Raw genomic sequence first — 22,411 nt, 5'->3', positions numbered from 1 at the left:
CTGGGTCATATGGCAGTACTATTTCCAGTTTTTTAAGAAATCTCCACACTGTTCTCCATAGCGGCTGTACTAGTTTGCATTCCCACCAACAGTGTAAGAGGGTTCCCTTTTCTCCACACCCTCTCCAGCATTTATTGCTTGTAGACTTTTGGATAGCAGCCATCCTGACTGGCGTGTAATGGTACCTCATTGTGGTTTTGATTTGCATTTCTCTGATAATGCGTGATGTTGAGCATCTTTTCATGTGTTTGTTAGCCATCTGTATGTCTTCTTTGGAGAAATGTCTGTTTAGTTCTTTGGTCCATTTTTTGATTGGGTCATTTATTTTTCTGGAATTGAGCTGCAGGAGTTGCTTTATATATATATATATATATATATATATATATATATATATTTTTTTTTTTTTTTTTGCTTTATATTTTTGAGATTAATCCTTTGTCTGTTGCTTCGTTTGCTATTATTTTCTCCCAATCTGAGGGTTGTCTTTTCACCTTGCTTATAGTTTCCTTTGTTGTGCAAAAGCTTTTAAATTTCATTAGGTCCCATTTGTTTATTTTTGCTCTTATTTCCAATATTCTGGGAAGTGGGTCATAGAGGATCCTGCTGTGATTTATGTCGGAGAGTGCTTTGCCTATGTTCTCCTCTAGGAGTTTTATAGTTTCTGGTGTTACATTTAGATCTTTAATCCATTTTGAGTTTATTTTTGTGTATGGTGTTAGAAAGTGCAAGAACAGATTCTGAATGAGCAGATGCTAGGTTTCACCACGGCACCCATGTTGTCCTCATGGATGGAACATGAGAGGGTTATGCAGAGAGGTGGTCAGTAAGCATGGCCTGCAGGAGAAGTCATCCAGTTCTCCACTTTCTACTGGAGCCAGACACACTTCTACTGGAGCCAAACTATAGGGCAGTCTTAAGTCTTTCAGAGACCTTAGTGATACTTACATAGTATTAGGACTAGGATGCAGAGAGGGGGTACTCTCTTCACATTCTGGAGGGGAACGTGAAGCATCGGAGGTGTAACCGTGCAGCGATTCTTAAACATAAATATCTCACTAGAAAAATGTCACCCTGGAGTTGCCCTTGGAGCTTCACCTAGCTTTCTTGCTGTTTCGTTTCCAAGTGGTGTCCAACTCTTGAGACCCCATGGACTGTAGCGCACCAGGCTCCTCTGTTTATGAGATTTCCCAGGCAAGAATACTGGAGTGGGTTGCCATTTCCTTCTCCAGGGGATCTTCCCAACCCAGGGATCAAACTCGCATGTCCTGCATTGGAAGGCGGATTCTTTACCTGCTGAGCCATCAGGGAAGCCCACTCTTCTAGCTTAGTTAAGGTCTACTTGTAGCAAGAACAGTCACTCCTGTGTCTGAGGAGGCCGGAACCTTCCAGGAGTTTCAGTCTATGAGGGACACTTGTCTCATAAACAGATGAATCCCAATTGCCATGTTCTAAGGACCACAACTGAGGTGAACCACACGCTGTGGGTCCACAGAGAAGTGGCTAAAGGGCTCAAAGGGATGGGCGAGACACTTCTTGTGTGCCCTAAGTAGCATCAGGCAATTTCCGTACATTAACTCATTCTACCATCTTGACAACAGGGCATGAAGACCATCTCAGCCTTTTATAGATGAATGACAGCTTGGGCTTAGCCTCACCCCCATGCTGCTCCAAGTGCTGGGATGACTTGCCCCCACCTCCTTTGTCTAGAAGTTTTTATTTCTCCTTCAAAGTCTAACTCAAGTATCACCTCCTCTAGGAAGTCTTCCCTGATATTCTTAATCTGGTTTGATGCCCTTTTCTGTTTTGGTAGTAACAGCTTGTTTATTTCCTTGTATTTTCCATTAAACTGAAAGGGAGAACTGGTCTGTTTTTGTATCCTTACCGCTAGCACGTTACCTGGCATTAGCCAGGTAGCAAGTGCCAGATTCCAGATTCACACTGTCAATCTGAAGCCCATGCTGTCTCCCGTGTACTCTGTCAAGGACAGCAGAGATGATTTGGAGAGCCACCACATCACAAAGTACAAGATGACTCAATTATGAAGTGATCTCAAGCTGAAAGTTCATCTGAAGGAGAGAGAAGGGGGCAACTTCCAAGAGCTCAAGCCAGAAAAACCAAAAACCTTCTCAGACGGTCACTGATTAGAAAGAACAATTTTAGCCTCTTCAGCAGCCCCGGAAGGCTGTGACATTTAAAGAAGCCAATGCGCACCTTGAGCCTGCCACTAAGATAGCATGTGACAGGTGAGTTAGGAGCCAGCCCAACCTGATGGGTGAGGAGCCGTGAACTTGGCTGGGATGACAGCTGTCCTTCCCCAAGCCATCTGAGGAAAACCGACTTTCCCTTCCCTGAGTGGGCTTTCCAAAACTGACCCAAGGACCCTGCATATTCTACTTGAAGTGGGTCGCAGGGACTGTGCCTTTCACTTCTACATCCCCAGGGTGATGTCCAGTGCTTCACACTATCCCAGAGCTATGGGACAGGCAAGAACAAGATCTTCCTTCACACAGTCATCAATCTGAGGGTTACCAAGGTATGCAGCCTTTAACACTGGTGATATGGAACATCTCAGGTGGTGTTTTAAGTGATATGTAGGCAAACGTTTAAAATATATTAATAGTTTTATATTCATTTTTACTGTTTCCTTCTGTTTATTGCAAGTGACTCTGCTTCCATCTTTTATATAAAATTATCTTCCTAAAAATCACTATTTTAAGTTTTCCCCAAAAAGTAAACTGACCTCAGAAAATTTCTATGTAGAAGAACATGTGATATGTTGAATATCATGAAAACAGTATGCAAAGGAATGATGTTTAAGAAACATGGACTGTAATTTGCTATTGATAAGGAGGGAGAAATGGAGAATATAACAAAATTTCCAGTTCTGTTTTGTTTTGTGTTTATGAATTGAGTTTACTCTTTTTAAATTTTATTTTATATTGAAGTATAGTTGATTTATAATGTGTTTGTTTCAGATGTACAGTTAAGTGATTCAGTTATAGACACTGATTTAATGTTTTTGCAGCTATTATTTATTATATGTAGCTATTTGTAACAGCTAATATATATAGACAGATATGGAATTTAGCTTTCATTCCACATATAAAAATAAAGTATTGACTAGCTTGATCATTTACTTAAAAAAAAAAGAAACATGAGCTATACAAAAAATATGAAAATATGGACTTGAGGAAACTCACAAATTATTTCCAGAATAAAATGAGAGGATGTGAGAGAGATTTGAAATTTAAACTACATTATTTTTATTATAGTTAATAATAATACAAATGAAGACAATCAGAATATTCCTCAATTACTCAGTGATGGCAATGGCACATTGAGACAGAATGCAACAGCCAATTAAAGTCTGGTTTACCATGGCCTTTAAAATGTCTGCTGAGTCAATGGCCTAGAAGAGATGGGCCATATTTTTATAAGAAAAAATAAAAAATTAAACACATCTTCACAAATGCATTTTTATTCTTTGCCTTTCACAATGAATGACCACTATTGCTTAGAAATAAATAGCTTTGCTTTTAGAAAAGGTGGAAAATAATAAGTGTTGTTCAATGGAAATTAATCCACTCTCCCAAATAGACACTAAAACATTCCTATCTAGGACACTTTTTATCAGTTTCTTCGGCTCTCACTTCTTTTTTTTTTTTTTTTCCATAGCCATGTGGGAACTACAGCTAGTACAAGTTTTCCAGAAGTTTGGTTTCTAGTCCAAATCCAAAGTGAAGATTTTCTCTAAAGCTTCTATTTGGCTACTGTGCAGAGGCTGGGAGCCCAATTTTCTCCCTGACCACATGCCCTCTAGATCCTCATAGCCCCTCATACTGTGACCACTCTCAGATGCCTGGGAAATGCACAAAATCTCTAGTCTGCAGAGTTCATTCTTTTTGCAGAGCAATTATTTTTATAGAAATTAATTCATCTGATGGGAGAGGGATAGCTGCCTTTCTCTGGACCTTCTCTTCTCTCCTGGCAACATACCAAAGAAATGCCTTTCATCTTTCCAGGACTCACTCTCCCCAGTAAGAAGGCAACACCTAGTGGCTTCTAAGATCCCCTCCAATGCTGTTCCATGAACACTGAGGTGGGTAGGACATAGCTCACTGGCATCTAAAAGAAGGACGTGCAGGTGGTGGTGGTCTGGAACGGTCTGAGTATAGACCACGTGCCAAGGCGCCCGTCATCAGCTGGACCGTGTTAACCCTTCAGGCTGTTTGGATTCCAGATTGCAGTTTGAGATGCTGACAGTGTCACCAGGAGCCAAAGAGGTTATGGAATCTGCAAAGTGTCTGATTTTTGAAGTCCATGAGTGCATCGTACGGGCATCCAGGGTGACATGTATGTGGAATACAAGACTCTGAAGCTGCCCAAATGTCCTAGGTTGGATGGAGGTTACATCACTTTCCAGTCATGTAAACCTGGGCCAGGAACTTGACCTCTCTGATCTAGTTTCCTCAGCCATAAATGGAGGTATACATACCTAGGTCAGAGGTGCTCAAACCATTTGAGACCACTAGCTCAGGGGTAGCAGTTACAATTACTTACCGTGCTATAAGATTGGTGAGAGAGACCTATGTCTGGCTTGAATACTGCTGTAGAAGGTTATGTAAATAGAGTTTAACCCAAGCCACACCAATAGCAAATGTTCTATTAAGAACAGCTACCATCAGGCACTAGTCCGAACATACCAGTTATTTATAATATTAACCACTCCTCTGAGCCCAGAGTGCCCCTCCATCATCCCAGCAACCTCAACCCTTCCCCTTGGACCCTCCAGATCTCCCCATTATCCATCACAACATGGAAATTTCCTCTATGCTTTCTTTCTGAATACCTGGTACCCTACTGGCTATCACACATTCTAAATTTCACCACAATTATCTTTGTGGTGTCTAGTACTGTGCCTGGAACACAGTAGATGGTCAAAAAATATTTGTTGAGTGATCAGTGAATGAGCTTCCCTGGTGGCTCAGAGAGTAAAGAATCTGCCTACAATGTGGGAGATGTAGATTTGATCCCTGGGTTGGGAAGATCCCCTGGAGAAGCAAATGGCAACCCACTCCAGTATTATTGCCTGGAGAACTCCATGGACAGAGGAGCCTAGCGAGCTATAGTCCATGGGTCAAAGAGTCGGACACTACTGAGAAACTAACACTTTCTTTTTCAATGAATGGAATAGTTCCTTTGTTAACTGATACAACCATGTAGGGAGTTCATCAATAGAAATCATTTGCATGAGAAATCTGTGTTCCTTATGTTTACCAAAATGAAAATCTCTGAAATCTCTAGATAACAAATTGCATGTGTGTGTTGAGGGGACACTTATTGAGAAAGAAAAGCCCAGGTACTTAGAACTACAGAATTCAACCAAGGCAAGGAAGTTGCTTAGCAACCTCATCCTCAGCCGGTAAACATAAAATGTCAAGCATGAGTCTTTCTGATTGGCCAGACAAGGGAACAAATGGCTTGCCGTTTCCACCCCTTAACTGCTGTGCCTGGGTAGAGAGTTCACTGTCCCATCCTCAGGATGGAATGGAAACTTGGGATGAATTATCAATAATGGTAACATCCAGCCACAGGGAAGGGGACAGAGGTTAAAAAAAAAAAAAAAAACAACTTGCTATTTCTAAGAGTCAGGACTCTCCATTAGAAACATCACAGGGCCCTATCTCAATTTACTTTCTGTCATGATGGACACAATCTCACAACAACCTGCCTCCTTTTCACTAATGGAGGGATGTGCTACATAAGCCTACCAGTCCTAGAATATTCAGAAACCTGGCTTGTGCTTCCTAGTCAAAGGGAAACTTGTTCACACATCTTTTCCCTGCTTGGCTCATAATATACAGACAGGCTGCAAGGGAGGTAGGGAGGCCTGCAATATGAAGACACTCAACTGACACTTAAATGTCATCTCCTCTGCTAAGTAAAAACAACAGATAATATTTATTAAGCAATTGCCATGAACCAGATATAGATCTAAACACTTTACATATACTGACTTAATTCATCCCTACAAACCCCTTTAAGGTTACCAACTTTCATTCCTATTGTACAAATGAAAAACGGGGGGACAGAGAAATTAAACAACTGGCCCAAGAGAACATGGCTAGTACCTTATACAAGTAGCACTTGATTCTAGGGGAAAGGCAGCAGACCTGGGTTTTAATCCCAGCCGCACCATATACTATACTGGCTGAGTGGCTCCTTATAAGAGTTACTCAGGATTCCTCCTTCCTCTAGCTTCCCCGGGCCCAGTTTTTGTCCCCAACTCTGCCCTTCCTAACCCAACTGTGGCCTCTCTCAGGATTCTGACTTGGTATTCTCAGTTTTAGATTTTTATTGGAGTAGAATTGATTTACAATGCTTAGTTTCAGGTGTAGAGCAAAGTGAGTCAACTGTACATATATTCACTCTTTTTAGATTCTTTTCCCACATGGGCCATTACAGAGTACTGAGCAGAGTACCCTGTACTATACAGGAGGTACTATTAGTTACCCATTTTATACACAGTAGTGTGTACGTGACCTGGCACTTTCTGACTAAGACACTCCAGCCCCTCATATCAAACCCAAGCTCTGGTTTCCTTCATCAGGTTGGAAACTCAGTCCTCAGTTCAACTCAGCTTTTTCCTCTCTCTTTCTTCCACAGAAGGGGCACTCAGATGCCCAGGCCTGGCTGATATGCATTTCTTATATTTAAACTGCTGTGGCATTTTCAAAAGCACTTTCACATACTCGTCTGAGCTGTACCGCCACTCTGAGACTGGACGGGAAAGTATTGTACAGGCATTGAACTCCCCTTTTAACAGATGTGGACATCACATCATTAGCTGGATTCTTACTGAGCACAAGGAGAAACTGCATTTTTTTAATGGGAAGCCTTCTCTGCTACCAACGTCCTTTCTGGCTTTCTCAGTGGGGAAAGTGAAGAAATATGATGGGGGTGGCAAGCGTGTGGGAGAAGAGATGCTCCCTCGGGCCCTGGGGCTCAGCCTCCTTGGCCTCTCAGCTGGAATCTGAGGACACAAAATGCAACAGCTGATGAACTGCCGCAGCTCCAACCAGCCTGCCAGCCTGAGTCCACACAGCCCGACTCCTGTAGGCCCCTCAGGAGGGCTGGCGGGCTGGCGGGCTGCCGGGGTGGGGGCGGGGGCTTGCTTCTTCCAGGGCTGGGATGAGGGGGAGGGCGAGATTGGCAGCCCCTCCTCCCTCTCTGCCTCCACTCTCCCCTCCATCCCTCCTTCTCCCTCCATCCCCACCCCTTTCCCTAAAACCTGCAATGATGGAGGTAGTGAAAAGCAGCAAAGATTGATAATCAGCCTCATTATTACCAGCATTATATATAATTATAGCAAAACCTCACTCATTTGGATCAATTGAGAGAAAAATCAGTCTAAATTCGTGACAAGTTGGCAGATTACTTTTAAATTACAATTTTATTACTTCTAAGTAACACACGTGAAGAGTTTGTGTTTCAAGTACCACAAGCTAATGGTTATTAAGTGGGGATTTTATAAAATCTGCTTTAAAAGATTCTTTTGTAATTAACACCCGGTTAATATGCTAATGAGATTTCTACTATGCTTTCTTTTTAAATTGCTTAGAAACCAATGTAACTTAAAGAGGTTCAAGTCTTCCACAGCCTTACTTGCTTAACAAACATTTTTGTTGCTATTTTTCATGAATGTGCAAATACAGACTAGTTCCTGTCATGATCAATTTAACCACCATTCCAAATTAATAATATCACAAATTAGTAAGGCCATGTTGTTTGGGGTAGCAATCAGACTTTCAGGACTTGAGGAACCACTTCATTTTCTAGAGAAGTTGCCTGAATTGGTCGTGCAGTCAGGACAAAACCCTGGGTCTTCTGCTCCCACGTCAAAGCTTATTCCATCCAGTACATACTGCCTTACATTTGTAAAACTCTTTATAATTGTCTGCTGTGTATTCCCACATCAATTATTGGTTCCGTCAGTCAAAAAATGTTTGTTGAGGGCTCCTAACTGTGGACGAGGCTCCATGCTGCTGTCGCGTCCCTCAGTCGTGTCCGACTCTGCGACCCCATGGGCTGCAACACGCCAGGCTTCCCTGTCCTTCACCACGGCCCAGAGTTTGCTCAGACTCATGTCCATTGAGTCAATGATGCCATTCAGCCATCTCATCCTCCCTGCTAGGTGCTACACATAGAGCAGGCCCTCCAAGCTTCAAACTGGCTCAGAGTAGTTGGAAAGGAAGAAATTATTCTCATTAGACAGATTAGAAAACTGAGGTTTAGAATGATAAAGGGACCCTTTCAAGTATTTGTTGTGAATTATTAAAGACCTAGAATCTGAGTTTAGTCTGGCACAATTTCTGTCAGCCTCTCTGCGTGTAATTAATGGCGTTTTGCTTACATACCACCCTTCCCACCCAGGACCAAATTTGAACCTTGTTGGTACAGATGGAGAAGGCAATGGCACCTCACTCCAGTACTCTTGTCTGGAACATCCCATGGACGGAGGAGCCTGGTAGGCTACAGTCCATGCGGTCTCGAAGAGTGGGACACGACTGAGTGACTTCAGTTTCACTTTTCACTTTCATGCATTGGAGAAGGAAATGACAGCCCACTCCAGTGGAATGCCTGGGGAATCCCAGGGATGGGGGAGCCAGGTGGGCTGCCGTCTATGGGGTCACACAGAATCGGACACGACTGAAGCGACTTAGCAGCAGCAGCGGGTACAGATGGATATTGTGCCATCCCCAACGTTTTGGAGGCACAAGGGTTTACTGGAGAGTAGGGGCTCCACCAAACAGGACCAGCTGTCTGTCCCTTTAAACCAAACCCATGCACTGGTATGCCATGTACCAGCCCATCAAGACAAATGCCAGGAAGTGCTCCCGGCGTTGACTTACAGTGCCCCCCCCCCCAGCCCCTTGTTCCTGAAATCCTTGAACACCAATTCTGCCCACACCCAGCTCTTGAATTCATGACTTCCATCTCTTTCTCTGTCTCTGTAGGCTTCTTGTTCACATTCTGAGGGGATCTTCCTTACCCAGGGATCAAACCCTGGTCTCCTGCATTGCAGGCAGATTCTTCAGTGTCTGAGCCAAGAGGGAAGCCCCAAACAAATCATCATTTCAGCGTGTCATTAGTGCATGCTTAGTCGCTCCGTCAGGTCCAACTTTTTGTGACCCTTTAGACTGGAGAAGGCAATGGCACCCCACTCCAGTACTCTTGCCTGGAAAATCCCATGGACCATTGAGCAACTTCACTTTCACTTTTCACTTTCACACATTGGAGAAGGAAATGGCAACCCACTCCAGTGTTCTTGCCTGGAGAATCCCAGGGACAGGGGAGCTTGGTGGGCTGCCGTCTATGGGGTCGCACAGAGTCGGACACGACTGAAGCAACTTAGCAGCAACAGCAGCAGACTGTATCCTGCCAGGCTCCTCTGTCCGTGGGATTTTTCAGGCAGGAATATTAGAGCAGGTTGTGCTTTCCTCCTCCAGGGTATCTTCCTGACCCAGGGATCAAACCTGCATCTCCTGTGTCTCCTGCATTGCAGGCAGACTCCTTAATGACTTGGCCATTGCAAAGCCCATGCTCTCCCTAGCCTCTCAATATGGACTGTCTTCTATAGATTGTAGGTATTTTAAAATATTGTGAACCATAAGCAGAAATAGAGACATAGAAAACAAATGTATGGATATCAAGGGGAAACGGATGGGGTGGGAAGAATTGGGAGATTGGAACTGCCTTATATAAACTGCTGATACTGTGTATAAAACAGAAAACTAATGAGAATGTACTGCATAGCACAGGGGACTCAACCTGATGCACTGTGGCGACCTAACAGGGAAGGAAGTCCAGAAAGAAGGGGTATGTGTTTACAGATAGCCATTTTCTTCTGCAGCAGAAACTAACACAGCATTATAAAGCAACTATACTTTAATAAAAATTAGTTTAAAAATACGGAGAACCATACCCTTAGTGCAGTGTTACCATTGGGTAATGGACATGGTAGTATTTGTTCTCAGGTCCTAAATACCTAAATTCCTTGGACCATTCTCTTAACCTCAGCCCCAAAAAACATTTCTAGGAATAAATCATCTCCAACTGTCCTACAGACTTCAGAGCTTGTAACTGGTTTATATACTCCTTCAGGGCAGAGGATGGGTCTTCATTCTTGGTGTCCTACACAACCCCTGCACAAACCAGAGGCTGAGCCAAAGTGTGCTCACTGAAAGATTGAAAGGCCCTCCTGGAGCAGTCTGAAATATTCTTTCCCTCCTGGTGACGTCTAACTTTTGCTCTGTTCCCTATGTCACTGGGACTGAGAAAACACAGGTATCATGAGCCCCAAGCTTTCCAAGAGACTGCTTCCCCATGACATTAGGGACCAACGAAAGCAGAGACCAAAGAGATGCTGAGTCACAGAAACACAACCCAGGCAACCAGCCTAGAAGGAACATCCCAACATATTTATTAAGCACTCTCTTTGCTGCTCCTCTGACTTCTTGTAAATGTGTTTTGAGTAAAAGATCACAAGCTTTTCCATTTTTTAAGTTCAGATGCTGAATTCTAAAATCCCAATAGAAATCTGAGCTTGGTCTTGAACGTGCAAACTCTTGCCTCTCCCGTCCTCCTTTCTCAGTTACATTATCTGATAAAAGGAGCCAACAGCCCCAGGCTGCACAATTTAAAGTTGAGAAAACTCAGGGGAATATGACTCACTCAGGACACTGGCCTGGGGTGAGGGTATCCCGATGATTATAGGAATGGGATGTCCCAGGTCACAGCCCTCTTTCTGCCAGATCTCATCTGCCAGTGTCTGTCCTGGAATGATTTGCTAAAATATAATTTTCTGTAACTGACCCAGAATTGATGCCTTATTTACTTCACCTTGTCAGCCTCTCAGTGCACAGTCTGACACGTGAAGAACAGGCATGCCTCCTCTAAGAAAAACCTACATACAAAATTTAAGCTGAATGTACTACCACAGTCTCCAAGTTCTCTGAAGTAGGAAAGAGAAATAAACTTTTATTGTGTGTTTACAATTTTCCAGCCTTTGTTTGATTGAATCCCTACACTGTGGAATGTTAACCCTTGACCCTGTAAAGTTGGTAGTATTGTTATTGTACAAAGACAGGAGGGGAGGGCTCTCTGTGGCTTAGCCTCCCTCCACATTTCTTTCTGCCACTGCAGGTGGCCCCCAAGGGCGCTCAGGAGAACCCAGTTTGTAGAGCATAATTAGCCATAGGTCGCAGGCAAACCCCACCTGCTTCCCCTAGTGTCCTCATCCCTAACTGATGGGTCAGTTCAGATGAGCTACAAGTCTTTTTCTGGCTTTAAAGATTCAGCTCTTGCAGGGAAGCTGGGGTGGGAGTAGGGGGTAGAGGAGGGGTGAAGAACTGTTTAGAGCTAGTGTTGTTATTCACTGCTAACTGGGAGACAATCAAAATAGTACCAAAACTTCTCTGGAATAATCCCCTAGGGGTGGGCCAACATACGCAATGCAGCACATCCCCATGCATTGGCTTATACATTTGACCACAACCACTTCCCCATCACAACAGAAGAGCTGAGCAGTTGTGACAGAGGCCATAACCAGCCACTGAACCAAGACCTGGGTCAGTCTCAAGAAAGCCACCCAAACGCAGGCCTTCTAGAACGTTTGCTCCTTAGATTCCCTGGGCCTCTGTGTTTTCTACTTTCAAATAAGAGAAAAAAATAGCAGCTTCCTCCGGGAGCCCCCGGCACCCCAGCCACCCAACTCTGGTGGCTAAGTTCTCTGCAGATACAGAAGCGACATAATGAGGGGAAGGAAGAGGTGGAGAATTTTGATTACTCTTTGCATAATTTCTTCCCCCAGTTGCTATTCAGCTCTCTATCTCTTGGTAAGATTGTAAATGTTTCAGAAAATAGTTTATACTAAATATACTCCTTCCTAAATCTCATAAACATTTATTCCTTCCTACATAAACCCTAACCACTTACCTCCATGGTAAGTCCCTATTAGCCACCCACACGTTTGTGGAGGGGAAAAATATGTTCTGGCATACACATAAACACACACACACCCTCCTCCCACATCCTCATATTGCCCTCCACACACAGACACACACATACACACACACACCTCCAACTCAGCCCCTCCTCTGTGGCTATCCTTACGTAAGAAGGGGACTCTTCTACACAAGTACTCAGACTCAGTAGGGTAGGGCTCTTACAAATCAGTAGCCCCCAGAGAAAAAGTGAAAGTGTCAGTTGCTCAGTTGAGTCCGACTCTTTGCAACCCCATGGACTGACTGTAGCCCACCAGGCTCCTCTGTCCATGGGATTCTCCAGGCAAAAATACTGGAGTGGATAACCATTCCCTTCTCCAGGGGATCTTCCTGACCCAGGGAAGATCTCCTGCATTGCAGCCAGATTCTTTACCATTTGAGCCACCGGGGAAGACCCAGGCCCCCAGAAGAAGCCGGCAACTAGTTCTCCAGAGGCCACCATTGCACCTGCGTGACTGCTGACTTACCGTGTACTTTACTCCTCGAGGCCAGGCTCCTGCATCTACAGCTGCTCGGCAGTGACGTGACTGGCTTGGGCTTCCTCAGCCCTTCAAGGGATGTGCTGCTGCCTTAGCTTCCTGTGCCAACTCTGTGGCCCACAGAAGTTGTAAGAGGCATCTCAGCACTGCTAGGACTCAGGACCAGACTGCCTGGGTTCAAAGCCTTGGCTGTGCCATTTTCCAGCTCTGGGACCTTAGAATGAGTTATTGCAGCTTACAATGCCTCAGTTTCCTCATCTATAAAAGGAGTGCAATAATGATGGTAGTAATACCCACTCAAGGAGTTGTCATGAGGATTAAATAAGATGATAATGGTGACGTGCTTACAATGGTAGTGGGCACTTAGTAAGTGCTACTGTCTGCTTGTTAAATGAAATGAGACAAGTGCCCTCTCCCCTGATCTCCTTTTCACCCTGAGGATTACTGCACAATTGGAAGGGGGATTACAGGATTTGTTCTGCCATCTTCTTAGAGGCTGCAACTGTCTCATCCAGGCAAACAAATCTCTTATTGGGCAGCTGGCAGAAAAAAAAGAAGAGAAAGGTTCTTACCTCATCACGTGGGAGAGACCAGAGCTGGGCAAGTGGGCACCTTGGTGGGGCCACTGCAACCCAGGTAGTCCCCACCCTGTGGCCAGTATGCCCAGTGTCTTGTTCACTTATGGGAGGATGGTCTAATATCTGGTAAGCACAGCCCAGACACAAATCCCAGGTGTTATTTCCCAAGGGTGACATTGCTTCCCTAGAGATTCTCAGAAATCACAGGAGCCCTCTGTGGTTCCACTTGCTAATATATGAAAGGACAGAGGTTATACACTAAAGCATTTATATGTGTGGTGCAACTCGCCTCACTGGGGTAAAAGGAGCCTCACTCCTTTTACCCCAAGTAGGCTACATCTGCTTCAGACTTCAGGTCTCCCCAGCTCCTGCAGGCAGGTCCTTCTCCCTCCCTCCCTCCCTCTCTCACCTCTGCAAGCTCTCAGGCAGACCTTCCTACAGATGGGGTCCTTGCCTTTGCTCAATGTTTCTGCCTCTTAGCTGGCAAATACAAGCACAATGGAAAACATCAGTATAACTAAACCAAATAATTGTTCTCCTCCCCCAGGAATGGGGAGGAAGAGGAGCATTAGGGCAGACAGCCTAGACAATCTTTTCCCCTCCCCCCCACAGTTATATCAGCCTACTCTTGCATGGCCCAGCCATTGTGTTTCCTTTTATCTGAAACCTAATTACACTAAATACCAGAGCTCCCACAATTATGAAAATTTAAACCAGCAACGTATGTGGGTCTTTACGAATTTAATTTTATTTCCCCAGATTCCTAATTCATTATTCTACAGTAATTTTTGATTTTTAAATTAATTTGCATGTTAGTACTTGGGCAGAATAGAGGGGACAAAAATATTAACTTTTATTAAACACCAAATATATAGACAACTCTTTGTATCTGCTTTTTCAAGCATTTGCACGTTTAATGCTCACAACCATAGTCTGAGATAGGATTTTAAACTACATTTTAGAGATGAGGCTCAGAGAGGTTCAATATCTTGCCTAAGGTCACAAAGCTAGTAAGTAAAAATCTAGGAACCAAACTCAGTTCTCTCTCTCTCTAGATAGATAGATAGATATCTTTCATGCTCTTTTCACTGTATGAGATAGGAGGAATGCTATTAGAAGTTGGACTCAGGGGCTTTTCTAGAAGGGCTCTCCTGCTCAACCCCATATAACCTTAGACTGGTACTGCCTTCCTTGAGGCCTCAGTTTACACATCTATATTAAGAGAGGACTAAGGTGCTCTTTGAGGTCTCAGGATGTTACAATCCCAATATTCCAGACAGCAGCTTCCAGTGAATTTTGGACTAGATCTTCTTTCTCCAGACTGTCTCTTCCTACACCTGTCCACCTTCAACCCTTTTGTTTACCCCAACCATCTCAGAGGGTCTCCTTGGCAGCTAAGAAGTCATAACCTCACAGACTTCAAGGGTCCCAAGAATCTCATGGATAAGCATGTTCTTCAGACAACTGAACTCAGAAGGAAAAGGAAAAAGCGCTTCTCAGCTGAGAATGGAACCACATGGGAGTCAAGGAGGCTTTTCACAGCACCCAACTGTATACTGAAGATCAGATGTCCACTTCACAGCTTTGGCCACCATACTCACTGGGTCACGTCACAAGACTGGCCCCAGTAGCTTCAACATTATCTCTCCCAGAACATGTGTCCAGGGTCCCTCACCCATTGGATCCAAGCAGCAGCCTCCTTCTGCAACCAGGAGTGCACACACCATGCAGGATTACGATGAGTCTGGGTAGTAACAAGCCTGCCCGGTACAAATAGTACAGACTGTATCTCATGAACGTCTGTATTATCGGCACCTAACTGCATGCTTGGTCCATAAAAACTGCCCAATGCAGCCCGAATAAATAAGCAACCCCCCCTGGCTTAACGTCTCCAGGACAGGGACCCCATCCGCTTTCAGTGTCCCACCACACCTTATGGAGGGGCATGCCCAGGGGAATAGGCAAGCTTTGCTCCCAAGCCTTGAGATGAATTGCCTATCTGTCCTCACAGGAGGTGGGGAGGGCAGGGACTTTTCAGTTCTCAAAACCTAACAAGAATTTCTGCTTTGTCGAGCCTGCCAGCGTCTGCTCTCCCCTTTGGCTCCTAAGAACCCAAACCTCCGGCCACCAGCTGACAAGTCAGAGGCAGTTGGTCAGCTGTTGGGCCCATTTACCCGAAGCTGGGCCACCGGGCTGCTTCTGTCCCTGAGTCAAAGGAGCCTCGGGACCAAAGGGCCTGGGTGTGAGGGCAGCCCTGGGAAGTGCCACCTGGCTGCCCTGCCTGGTTTGGCAACCTGGAGCTCCAGCTGCCTGCGCTCCGCTCTGAGAGCCCGGACCCCCCATCACGCCCAGATCGAGACCCTCAGAGTGGAGGTGGGGGTGGTGACCCTGGAAGTGGAATTGGGGACAGCCGCAGGGGAGGGGACAAGAGGCTATTAGCAAATCAAGAGGGGAGGAAACGGAGGAAGGAAAACACCGCAGCAAATTAAAGCACTGTTTTCTTTTTTAAAAAATTCAACTCTAGGGAGATCTGCTTTTAAATAAAATAATCAGTCTGTTGTTATGAAGTATCCCAGGTACCCTTAATATTGGCAAAACCTTTTCCGTCATTTTTTTTTTCTCATGGCAAGCTGGGTACTAGGTTCATCCCAGTAATTTCCTCTTACCTCTTCCATTCTTCACACCCCCACAAGCCCACTGAGTTAGAACAAAGCTCTCAGTCTACCTTTGTCTCAGACAGACTCCCAAGCATGTTGGCTCAGGCTCTCCTTAGAATATCCCCAGATCCTCCCATCTGTTCACTCATTCGAATGTGCAAACAGATCCTCACCTACGGACCGTTCTCTCCCACTCTCCCTCCCTCCCTCTCCCCATCCTTGCCCCTCACTCCTGCCCGCGCGCTCACACACACACTCGCAGGGAAACACACTCTAGACGCCGATAAACACAGATGCCCTCCTTCCCAATTCAATCCTAATCCAGTTATCCGGATCTCCCCATCTCCGCTCGGTCTCTCCAGACGGTCCCGGCGTTGAAGCCGTGTGAAACACTCACCTCCAAAGCCTGTGGGAAACTTCATGAAGTGAGAATAATTTCCATACATGTTGACTCTTCAGTTCATAGTCCTCCCGGGCGCGTCTGCTCAGTGGCTCGGCCTCTGCCTGCTCCCAAGCGCAGCCGGGCTCCCTTCAACTTGGGCTAACAAGAGTGGTCATCGCTTCCTAGCAGCCCGGGCAGCTCGGGCTGGGCCAGCCCTCTGGGATTAGTCAGGAATCTGCCTCTCGATCTGAGCGTCCACATCGTGCGTCGAGCCGGCGGTGGCGGCAGCAGCTGGTGCCTGTCAGTAATCACGCATAATGCCGCCGCCGCCGCTGCCACCCTGCCACCGCCGCGCTGCCGCGGGAGGCAGATCCTGTTGCTAGTTTGATTAAGTCGGGGCAGGGCTGCTGCGCGCGACTCTTGGCGCTCCCGGCTGGTCCCCAGAGGTCCCCGGCGGTGGCACGATCTGTTATCTAGGAAGCCAATCGATGTGTGACTGACCCAGAGTAGGTCAGGGCAGAGGAGGGGGAAGTGGCGGGGAGCTCTTTGGATGTCTTTTCTTTGACTTGCACCCCCCCCAAAAAAATCAATGGGGTTTAATTAAAATGGGTTTCTTCCCTATGGCTTCTAGCTATCCAATGCACTTGGTGTTTGATCTGGGAAAGGAGGTGGGGATGGGGTGAAGAGAGAACAGACCCCTTCATAAACCCAAGATTAGCCAAGAGTGAGAGATCCTCCCCAACTTTGGAAAACTAATCCAGAGTGGCCCTTAGACTTGGGGCAAGCACCCCCTGCTCTGGTGGCGGGAGGCACTGGTCTGTGCTCTAATGGTAGAAGCTTGAGAAGGGCAGTTAGGAGCCAGAGCTCACTCACACAGAACACAGTACAGGTAGGGAAGACGGACAGGTGGTCCTTCTCTGATGCGTCATTGAGGGGAGGCAGTCGCCTTATACACCACTGTCATCAGGCCGCCCGTTCAGAAAGTGCCCCTGAGTCCTCACTGGCACAGAGCTTCTTTGGAGGGACCGACCCGCAGATCATAAGGTCTATGCATCCCCTTCGATGTTTGGATCTGCTATACAGTTTTTCTGACAAACCACTGCCCCACCTATACCTGCACACCTCCAGTGATGGGAAGCTCACTGTCATTCCATCCCATTTCTGAACAGCTCAGGAGAACGTTTTCACTGAGCTAAAATCCATCTCCTCCCTGCTGCTTCTGCCACAGGTTCTAGGCTACTCCCTGGGGCCACACAGGAGAAGCCTGTGCGGTCTTTCACAGTAGGATCATCTGCAAATTCAGAGATAAATCTCCCAAGGCCATAATCTACATTCTCTAGGCATTCTTGTCTCTTTTATTCATTTCACATATATCACCAACTGTTCAAGTCTGTTCACAACCTATCCTTTTTCTATGAATGTACTTCAATTTACATAGATACCCTTATGGTAGGGAAAGGGGTCAGCCAGACTGGGATACAATACTCCATATATGGTCCAAATTTTGTCCTCGTGATGTTTGTATTGGGAGGGCAATGGGGGTGCTCTCAGCACACCCACCAGAGGTCAGGCCATGATCTGAGCTCTGAGGGTTTTCTTCAGATGCAGCACTGCACGTAGACAGCCATAGAGGCAGTCAAATCAGAGTCCCATGGTGGGGAAATAAGAAAGAAGGTTCGCATGGTAGGAGAACCCAGAACAAAAGCTAAGAATAAAGGGCTAGAGGAAGGAACAGTTGGGATGGCAAGAGGGGAGGAGGCCAAGATGGAGGGTCAGAGCAAAAGCAGGTCAGGAAGGAGGAAGAAAGATCAGGCCAGCCCTGTGACGAGTCTTGTTGCCCAGAGCTCCCCTAGCAGGTCTCTGGTCTCAGAACATCAGCTGAGACCCGCATGGACGTGACCAGTGAAAAACATACATGGAATATCATTTGCTAAATTGCATTAGCTCTGGGCAGCCTCACATGCTTACTCATGTAGGAGTTGATAAATCCCTCCCCTCAAGTTGTATTTTATGCACGTTCCCCATTCCATTCTTGGGCAATTGGTTTGAGAATCAACAAGCAGTATCTTTTTATGTTCCTCTGAAATGAAAATGTTTAGATTTATCATCCCAGAATTTTTGAGATCCTGCTTCCTTTGTCCAATGTATTTTTTAATCCTCTCCCCATATAATGACTTCTGAAGATCTGATGAACCGCTTTCCATATTTTATCCAACTCATGGATAACAACGGTGAAAAGAACATAACAAGGACATCTTACAGCATACCACTAGAAAGTCCATTCATTAGTGCTATTGACACTTTGTTCTGTCACTTGCTAGTTTTACAGCCTGGAGAGGCTGTACCTAATTCAGGAGCCAGTCCTGCTGGGTACAAATCCCAGGTCCATTGCTTATAACCTCATGATATTGGCAAGTTACTAAATCTCTCTGAGCCTCCGTTACCACGTAGGATTGTTGTGAGGGTTAAACCAGCCATGCATGAGTGCTCAGACACCCAGTCATGTCTGAATCTTTGTAACCCTATGGACTGTAGCCCTCCAGGCTCCTCTGTCCATGGGAGTCTCCAGGCAAGAATACTGGCGTGAGCTCCTCCTCCAGGGGATCTTCAGACCCAGGAATCGAACTCACATCTCCTGTTTGGCAGGTGGATTCTTTACCACTGAGACATCTATCAAGCCAATATGCATTGAACACTTAGAATATGCCAGATACATAGTAAATGTGCAAGCTATGTGTGTAAGCTATTTTGATGATGAGAATGATAATGATGATTATAATGATGATATAGCTCAAAGCAAGTTGATTAACCCCTTGTTTCCCTTTCCTCATCTATAAAATAATGGAGCAGGGTTAGATATGTTCTAAAATTCTCTTCAACTTTAAAATTCAGTGCAAACTATATTATATACACACCACTATGTTTAAAATAGATAACCAACAAGGATCTATTGTATAACACAGGGAACTATATACTCAATACCTTTTAATAAACCATGGTAGAAAATAATCTGAAAAGAATATAAAACTGACTTACTTTACTGTACATTTGAACCTAATACAACATTGTACAGAGAAGGCAATGGCACCCCACTCCAGTGTTCTTGCCTGGAGAATCCCAGGGATGGGGGACCCTGGTGGACTGTTGTCTGTGGGGTCACACAGAGTTGGACACAGCTGAAGCGACTTAGCAGCAGCAGCAACATTGTAATTCAACTATATTTCAATAAAAAAATAATAAATCAAGTAAAATTTGTAAAATAAAGTATAGAAATTCAATGCAAATTAATTAACCACCCATCCATTATTGTCCATTTTCTCCAGAGAGGTATCTGAAGGAAGCATTTCACTGAAGTACCAACTAAATTTCCTATGGTACTCCTGTCAGAGAAGGAAATGAGTTGCTCCAACATAATTGGCTTTTCGGTGAACAGGTGCTGGCAAGGGCTCTTCCAAGTCCTCCAAAGCCATCCTTTAGCAAGCTCTCTACAGAGCCTTGCCCAAGGTCAGTGTCAGGATGATCTGTTTGCAGTTTGTGGTGGACTCTGCTTTCTTCCCCTTGTGCTAAATTAGGTGTACTGTCTATTTCCTTTCCTCCCGGAAGAAAGACCAGATTCCTTAGTCTGACATGGAAAGACCTCACCATGACGTCTCATCCTACCTTTTGGGATTTACAGAGGGAAAGTGTGCTGGTTCAGTTATGTGAGGCCCCCACTGTCCAGATGTGTGGTCTCCGGCAAGCTCATTTACTCTCTTGGAAAACACCCACACTGCCAACCTCACTGAGGTTTCTGGGTTTGGTTTTGTTTTATGGATCAAATGTGATGAGAGCTGTGCATGCGTTTTGGTTTAGTTTGGGGTTTTGTCTGTTTGTTTTATACTAAGAAGTTCTTTGCAAACAAGGAAGTCATGTTTTCCTGCTTTTCTTTCATCTCTTTCTCTGATGGTCCCTTCTGCTCTGGCTAACCTGCTTACTCACTATGGGAGCCCAATATGCTCATTCCAACTTCTAGTTCATTGTTCATACTAAGTTACCATCTCCCAACAAAATTCTTCCACATAAACACTAAAACACACAATAGGTGCTCAATAACTATTTTTGCATTAAAAAAGTGCTTGATATGATTAGACCCCAAATATCCCAGCCTGCTGTCCTTATGGGTTACCTTCCATCTGGTTTAACATTCCATAACAAGCCATAGAGTACTAAGCCTAAAGCACAAAAAATATGAATGTAGCTTTTCTTTCTAATCCACATTTTTTGCTTGGCACCACTGTGCCTTGTTTAAGATTGTTATTGATATAACAACTTTATCCTGAGCTAAGCCCTTCTCAGATAACCCTGTGTCTCACTCACTCCAGTGTCTCCAGCTGGTCCTGAATTTTCACTAGGATGTCAAATTAAAAACCAAATACTCAGTGTCCATAGTGGGAATCACCAAATCCATTCATGAGAATTCTGAGCTTACTTCTTGTTAAGGCTAAATATTTTTTCCCCTTAAATGATATGTTCTGCTTTTATGAAAGCCACTTGTGCCTTTGGATAAATGAAAAGGGTGTGTGTTTTCACTAGTATGTTCAACACAGACTCAATATAACATCTTATATTCACTCTGGTAATGAAAGAATATAGATTTAACACTGGTGTTAATTTTTCTCTTTTTTGCTTTTAAGTAAATGGTGATAGAAATAATATTTTGCAGTGAACACAAATGAAAAGCCAAAGTTACTTATTTGCCAACTGCCAATAGACATTAAATATGAGATTGAGACACAAATATCTCCACACTGATGTTTTGGACTAATATTTTTATATTTGTGTAGTACTTTACCTAAATGATTGTATATCGTTACAGTTATTTTCCTCAATACTGAAGATAAATAGGGCAGGTTGTATTATCCCAGTTTTATAAATGAGGAGTTTGAGATCAAGGCTGTGACAGCAGAGAAGGAAAAATAGCTACTCTAACAAATTGGATTTTGGACGTGGTCTCACAATTAGGTAGCGACAGAAATGAGTATAAACACTGGGCCCCCAACTCTGACTCCTAGCCAGTGTATCTTGCACCAGACCACATCTTTCTCTTATTAATGATGTTTCTATTTTACGTGTCTCTCTGTGTGTGTAAGGGGATTTCCATATATATTGTTTTTTCTCTTTGCTGTCCCTCATTCATTTGCTTATCATTTAGCCAACACTTATCGAGACCTTTTCGCTTGTCACTCACTGGGGATACACTAAGGGACAAGATGGATAAAGTCCCTGACCTCATGGAGCTTATGCCAGCTGATGGGAGAGGTGGATGTCAAACAAATGGTCACAGACATAAATATATCATTATAATCTGTGATAAGTACAAGGAAGGAAAATAATTGGATGAGATGAGAGACTATAGCAGAGGAATCTAATTTCAGTTGAAAGGTCAGGGCAGACTTCTTTGAGAAAATGACAGTTATACTCAGACCTGAAGGATGAGTAGGATTCAGCCAAGGTGAAAAAAAAGAGCAGTGGGTGGGGAGGGTGTACCAGACAGAGGAAAGAGAGGATCCAAGAGCCCTGACAGGGTGAGCTTGGTGCATTCAAGAAGCTAAGGACTGAAAATGTTCAGGTCTCACCTTTAGATGGCCTAGCTGTCAAGATTTCCATCATCCCATTGTCTTACCCACAATCCGATGTTCGACACGCCATGTCAGCTGATTACTACTGACAGCCTCCCTTCTTGTCTTTTCTCTCCTCCACATGCTGGACAAATTCAGATGACTTGCCATTTTGCCAAGGCACCACCCCAGTAATCCATCTTCATTCTGCTCTGCTGTGTAGAATAGCCTTCCTCTCTTTCTGTTCTCTATCCAAATACCACCCATCCCCCCAGGCCATTCTCATGGGACCTTTTGGGTGCTCTTTGGTTGAACCCCTCTCTATCCTAGACTCCTGTAGTCTATGGTTGGGTTGGAACCACTCTTGTGTCACCAGACATTATTATTAACTTCTCATGTTATTATAATCATGAATGCAGCTGAGAACCTGTCCTACTAGAAGCAAAGCTTAAATAACTGTCAACTTGGTCTGAGTCATTTTTGTAGCCTCATAAGTCTTTACAACAGAGTCTAACACATAAAAGAAATCTAGTACATGTGAGACTAGTGAATAATTAAGTTTATTGATGACGCTGAGATCTCCAGGGCATTGGACAAAAGGAGGCCAGTGTTCCTACACCCCAACAGTCTTTACAGCCCAAATTTCATTTTCA

The 22,411-nt window shown here is 44.6% G+C and overlaps 1 protein-coding gene across 1 annotated transcript in view; it reads right to left on the bottom strand.

Moving 5' to 3' along the window:
• The window catches only part of RXRG (retinoid X receptor gamma), a 51,387-nt gene extending 34,885 nt beyond the window's left edge, over positions 1-16,502 (bottom strand). The window contains exon 1 of the mRNA XM_065924838.1: positions 16,177-16,502. Within this exon, the coding sequence (XP_065780910.1) occupies positions 16,177-16,225 (49 nt within the window). The 5' untranslated portion in view covers positions 16,226-16,502. The remainder of the gene's footprint in view (positions 1-16,176) is intronic.
• Positions 16,503-22,411: the final 5,909 nt, after the last annotated feature.

The sequence above is a fragment of the Muntiacus reevesi genome, chromosome 1 (assembly GCF_963930625.1).
Source record: "Muntiacus reevesi chromosome 1, mMunRee1.1, whole genome shotgun sequence".
In the NCBI taxonomy this organism is placed as follows: Eukaryota; Metazoa; Chordata; class Mammalia; order Artiodactyla; family Cervidae; genus Muntiacus; species Muntiacus reevesi.
The sequence above is the reverse complement of the archived record's forward strand: the minus strand, read 5'-3'. Positions and strand labels throughout refer to the sequence as shown.